Raw genomic sequence first — 6,000 nt, 5'->3', positions numbered from 1 at the left:
ATGATCTGTCATGAGAAAGGATAGCACTTACACTCTGTACCTGCCCTGTGTTTTCTGAATACACTAAACACATTAGAGCAAAATGGTAGGACATAGCCATACAGAAAATGTGTGTTTTTATACTTGGAAATAATATCAGAAGAATTACTTATTATATGTAAAGTTTCTCTTCAACCTAATGTATATACTCGAGTATAAGCCGAGTTTTTTAGCACGATTTTTCGTGCTGAAAACTCCCCCCTCGGCTTATACTCGAGTGAACTCTCCACCTGTCAATCACTTCATCAGTGGTCTTTAACCTGCGGACCTTCAGATGTTGCAAAACTACAACTCCCCGCATGCCCGGACAGCCATCGGCTGTCCGGGCATGCTGGGAGTTGTAGTTTTGAAACCTCTGGAGGTCCGCAGGTTGAAGACCACTGCGGCCTTCGTCATCATCCAGCCCCCCCCCCCTTTTGTTTTTTACTCACCTCCCCTTGGAGGGAAGTTAGGGTGAGCTGGTCCAGGCCATCTATGCTGCAGGGACCGTCCGGAGGCGAGGATTAGTCATTGCGGGCTGTCCATTTTCACCGGAGGGGCCTCTTCTCCGCGCTTCGGGCCTGGACTAGTGACATTGCCTTGACGACGACACACAGAGACGTTCATGCGCAACGTCACTAGTCCTGGGCCAGGCCCGAAGCGCGGAGAAGAGGCCCCCCTGGTTAAAATGGACAGCCCGCAATGACTAATCCTCCCCTCCGGACGGTCCCTGCAGCATAGATGGCCTGGACCAGCTCACCCTAACTTCCCGCCGAGGGGAGGTGAGTACAAAACAAAAGGGGTGGGGGGCTTATAGTCGAGTCAATAACTTTTCCTGGGTTTTTGGGGTAAAATTAGGGGCCTCGGCTTATATTCGGGTCAGCTTATACTCGAGTATATACGGTATACACTATTTTTAATATTGTGGTAAAAATAGAATGAAATATATTAACATTACAAAAATCATCCAAAAATGTGTTCTTGTTGTGTCTAACAGTTCTGTTATGGTGCCATGGCAGCTAATATGAGAAAATCATTGAAAGCATGTGCGAGAATACTTGTGTCAGACATATGGAAGACAGATAGTATAGCTGATTGTATGGCCAACATATGACGTATATGATGCCTAGTGTTTCACAGAGGTGAATATTTGGGACAAGCTCTATGGAAAAGAAAACAGTCTGTTCACAAACCATATCCCATCATGGTTATTGGTGGAATTGAAAAATGGGCAAAATCTAAGAAAAGTGACATAAAGCATTTAAAAGCCAAACTGATGTCAATGTGCAACAATACAATAATATGCTGCATATAGGAACTGATGGGGTTCTTAGTACAGCAACAGGTGACCAAACCCTTAAGTCTCCTGAACCAAGTGTTTAGCTCAGCCCGTATAGTCACATAGTAGTACAGTAACGTTAAGCTCTGCACAGACCACAAGCATAATAAATCTCGCTGTTTTACAATCTTTTATCCCTCTGCCTTTTTTGGTAAGAATCAATTCAACATCTGTACTTAGTGAAAAGTGACTATTTTTAGAGCACATTATCAAACCGTTCCCAAAAAAAAAAAATGGCCAATTGTTGAAGAGCTGCCAAGACTGATCTGGATTAGTTTTTTGCCTTGTAAAATAGAGAGTGTGTTATAATTTCTCATGCTCAGTTAAACCATAATAATATACAGTGATCCCTCAACTTACAATGGCCTCAACATACAATAGTTTCAACATACAATTGTCTTTTCTGGATCATTGTAAGTTGAAACCAGACTCAACATACAATGTACAGACAGTCCAGATCTGTGAAACGTGTCAATGAACTGACCAATCAGAATGGGCATTCACTGGTAAAACTCCTGTATTACTGAAGCGTATGCACTGACTGGTGTCTGGTAGCGCCCCCTACAGTACAGGGTGGTACTACATGTTCTGTACTACTCTTTGGGCCAGGGTTAGCTGCTCCTTTGAACACCCAGTAGGACAGCTCCATGTTACTTTTTTTTTAGGACATTGCGTGCTCTGTACAGGACCCCGAAGAAGTTCCTGTCCTCTACATAGACCAGTGCTTCCCAAGCAGGGTGCCCCCAGCTGTTGCAAAACTACAACTCCCAGCATGCCCGGACAGCCAAAGGCTGTCCGGGCATGCTGGGAGTTGTAGTTTTGCAACAGCTGGAGGCTCCCTGCTTGGGAAACACTGACATAGACAGTGATTTACAGCTCCCAGCAGATCTTTATTACTTTTATATGTAAGGACTTGCTATATCTTTATTAGTTATCTACTTATTTTTTCTTTAATCCTCACTTTTTCCTATTTTTGGATGACATTTTGGTGCCTTTAGAACCAATTACCAGGTTTCCATAGAGTTCTGGTCTCAACATACAATGGTTTCAACATACAATGGTTGTCCCAGAACCAATTAATATTGTAACTTGAGGGTCCACTGTACTATATAACTACCTCATTCAATTTTTCTTGGAAGTAGCATCCAAACTTGTGTACAGAGAAAGGCATTTATATCTCAAGTTACATGAAAAGATTAGCTGGGTAAGGAATACATTGCACAGGTTTCTGAAGTCTTCTATATAGTAAGGGATTCCTAGCAATGCATAGTATAAGTAATACTCATGGACAATCCTAGGAAAAGAGGAATACTGGAAAATGTTTTCATGGAAACTCTTTCTGTTTATGGGAATGCTTAGCAGTAGTTGCTATGATTTCAAGAATTTTCCATGTGTGGAGTTACAATGATATTAGAATTTTTGCCTTATAGACTAAACTAACCCTTTCTTTGCCAAAGTGTCCAGTGAGTGTACAACCACTATATTAGGTACACTTTTCAAGTACCAGGTTGGACCCCCTTTTACCTACAGAACTGCCTTTACTCTACGTAGTATACTTTCTATCACCAAAGATATATAGCCCTACATATATAGTAGGTAAGGGTACGTATTTAAACCTCTAACACCAAAAAGAGAACCGTACCACGACAACAAGAAAGTAATAAGATTTAAAAGATAAACTTTATTGATGCAACACAATGAAGAAATAAAAAGAAAATTAAAACAAAGAAGTAGAAACAATAAACAAGCACCAGTAAACATACAAAGATATAGGGCTATGGTAGGACCCAAGTACATCAGAATATGCAAATACAATAAGAAAATGCCAAAATAACAGGTAAGGTACATGAATGATACCTCTCAGAAGTACAAAATTAAGGGTGCCAGACCATACCTACACCTGAACCCCAACGATCGTTTCACTGTTATGCCACTTCTTCAGGGGGCGTCATAACAGCGAAACAATCGTTGGGGTTCAGGTGTAGGTATGGTCTGGCATCCTTAATTTTGTACTTCTGGGAGGTATCATTCATGTACCTTACCTGTTATTTTGGCATTTTCTTATTGTATTTGCATATTCTGATGTACTTGGGTCCTACCATAGCCCTATATCTTTGTATGTTTACTGGTGCTTGTATATTGTTTCTACTTCTTTGTTTTAATTTTATTTTTATTTCTTCATTGTGTTGCATCAATAAAGTTTATCTTTTAAATCTTATTACTTTCTCGTTGTTGTGGTACGGTTCTCTTTTTGGTGTTAGTAGTATAATTTCTACAACATTCCTCAGAGATTTTGATCCATATGGACATGATGATGATTTTCCATCTGCACATCCATAATCCGAATCCCCTGTTCTGCCACATTCCCTAAAGGTGCTCTATTGGATTAAGATCTGGTGACTGTGGAGGCCATTGGAGTACACTGACCTTATTGTCATGTTCAAGAAACCAGTATGAGATGATGTGAACTTTGTGACATGTTGCATTATCCTGCTGAAAGTAGAAGATGGGTACACTGTGGTCATAAAGGAATGGACATGGTCGGCAACAATACTCAGGTAGGCAGTCACATTTAAATGATGCTAAATTGGTACTAAGGTACCAAAGTGTGACAAGAAAATGTGCCCCATACCTTTACACCACCACTATTCTAAACTGTTGATACAATGCAGGATGCATCCATGCTTTCATGTCGTTTACGCCAAATTCTTATCCTGCCATCTTAATGTCGCAGCTGGAATCGAGACTCATCTGACCAGGCAATGTTCTTCCACTCTTCCATTGTCCAATTTTGTTGGGCCGGTGTGAATTGTTTCCTGTTCTTATCTAACAGGAGTAGAACCTGGTGTGGTCTTCAGCTGCTGTAGCCTATCTGCGGCAAGGTTTAACATGTTGAGTATTCAGAGATGCTACTCTTGGTTGTTATGAGTGCTTATTTGAGTTACTGTTGCCTTTCTGTCATCTCAAACCAGTCTGCCCATTCTCCTCTGACATTACCTTCATAAAACCGCTGCTCACTGGATATTTTTTTTCTTTTTCTAACCATTGTCTGTAAACCCTAGAGATGGTTGTGTGCGAAACCCCCTTGTAGATCATCTTTCACTTAAAGGGGTGCTCCGACGCTTAGACATCTTATCCCCTACCAAACAGTTGTCACACCCCCTCCCATAGGTTTGCATTGAGGGGCGGAGCCATAACGTCACATGGGGGTGGGGCCGTGACGTCACAACGCTCAGTCCCCGTGATCGACGGTAATCAGACCCGGAGCGAACACGCTCCGGGGACTGATATTAATGGGGTGCGGCATGCAAGATCATGGGGGTCCCCAGCGGTGGGACCCCCGCAATCAGGCATCTTATCCCCTATCCTTTGGATAGGGGATAAGATGTCTAAGCGCCGGAGTACCTCTTTAAAGAGGTTATCCAGTGGGAGGGGGATTTACACCTTTGCTCTTTGTAAATCCCATCTTTACGATTACAGTGTCCCTGAAACACCCTGAATGGACAATAGCAACTGTTCTGTTTAGATGATGAAACATGTAGTATGTCAGCCAGATCAGCCAAAGTGTATGTGCAGTATATGGCAGAGTTTTCCTGAGGAGGGAAACTTTTTGTGGCTCCCAGCACCTTTTTTCTTTTTCTGGTGTTTCATGAGCCCTAGGGATGTGTCTGAGTTGAACATGGCTGTCATCTAAGCCAAAACCAAGCAGAACAAACATTGGACGTGGGCCAGAAATAATCATGCTCTCAGCCACCTCCTTCCCCTCCTTTCTAGCTGTGCCTTTACACAATGCAGGATCTTCCTCCCTTAAATCATACCTCACTGAAATCTGAATCAGAGCTCCTGGCAAGTGACGGACAGCATGTCTGGTGGCAAATACATAAACGAAGAGGTAGGACCGCTCGGTGCATGTGGCAATGGTGTGTTTTCTTTGGCTTGGCAGCTACTGGGAGTTAATGTAATAGCCACCTTCTTTGTACTGCTCTTGGGATCTTTTCATTTTTCTGCACCTGTCACTTAATAAAAGGAAAATGATCTACGAGGCAGATGATAACAAGAAAGCATGTGCAGATTATCAGGGCTATGCAATGAAAGTTTGGGGTTTTCTAGGTGGTACTGCCCTGTGCTGGATCATTTTTAGCTGATATGCCTGACACAGGGTTGTTACCGCCTTGAAAATATATTTAAGTAATAATAACTTTGCTTGGGGGAGTAGAGAATGGAATGCAAGTTTGGCCTCTTCACTGAGTATTTATTCTGCATAATACCAGCTTGGCATTCTTGTACCTATTGGTATAATGAAAAGGAGTCTGGGAAAAACAGTCATTTTACATAGGTGTGCTGGGATCCTCATAGAGAAGTCAGATCTATGTAACAGACTATATGCTAAGAGCAACCTCAAACAGAAAACTAATAAGCCAAGTTTTCTAAGAAAAGCAAATTACAGGGTTTCAGCAGCAACGTGTTTCTTCCAATTTGATAGCAGTAACACAGTAGTTTAGCCTCTCCCTAAAGATTGAAGATTGAGGTGGTTTAAGTTCATTGCTACAAGTGAGATGAATCTGGAACGGTTAAATATTCTCTCTGTGCATTATGTGCATATAATTACGTTTTCGTTCATGAATCGTGGACTAGCATTGTAT

The 6,000-nt window shown here is 41.9% G+C and overlaps 1 protein-coding gene across 1 annotated transcript in view; it reads left to right on the top strand.

The window, feature by feature from the left end:
- Positions 1-5,103: 5,103 nt before the first annotated feature.
- The window catches only part of CAV1 (caveolin 1), a 64,700-nt gene continuing 63,803 nt past the window's right edge, over positions 5,104-6,000 (top strand). The window contains exon 1 of the mRNA XM_056573855.1: positions 5,104-5,249. Within this exon, the coding sequence (XP_056429830.1) occupies positions 5,220-5,249 (30 nt within the window). The 5' untranslated portion in view covers positions 5,104-5,219. The remainder of the gene's footprint in view (positions 5,250-6,000) is intronic.

This window comes from Hyla sarda, chromosome 4 (genome assembly GCF_029499605.1).
Source record: "Hyla sarda isolate aHylSar1 chromosome 4, aHylSar1.hap1, whole genome shotgun sequence".
NCBI lineage: Eukaryota > Metazoa > Chordata > Amphibia > Anura > Hylidae > Hyla > Hyla sarda.
The sequence above is the reverse complement of the archived record's forward strand: the minus strand, read 5'-3'. Positions and strand labels throughout refer to the sequence as shown.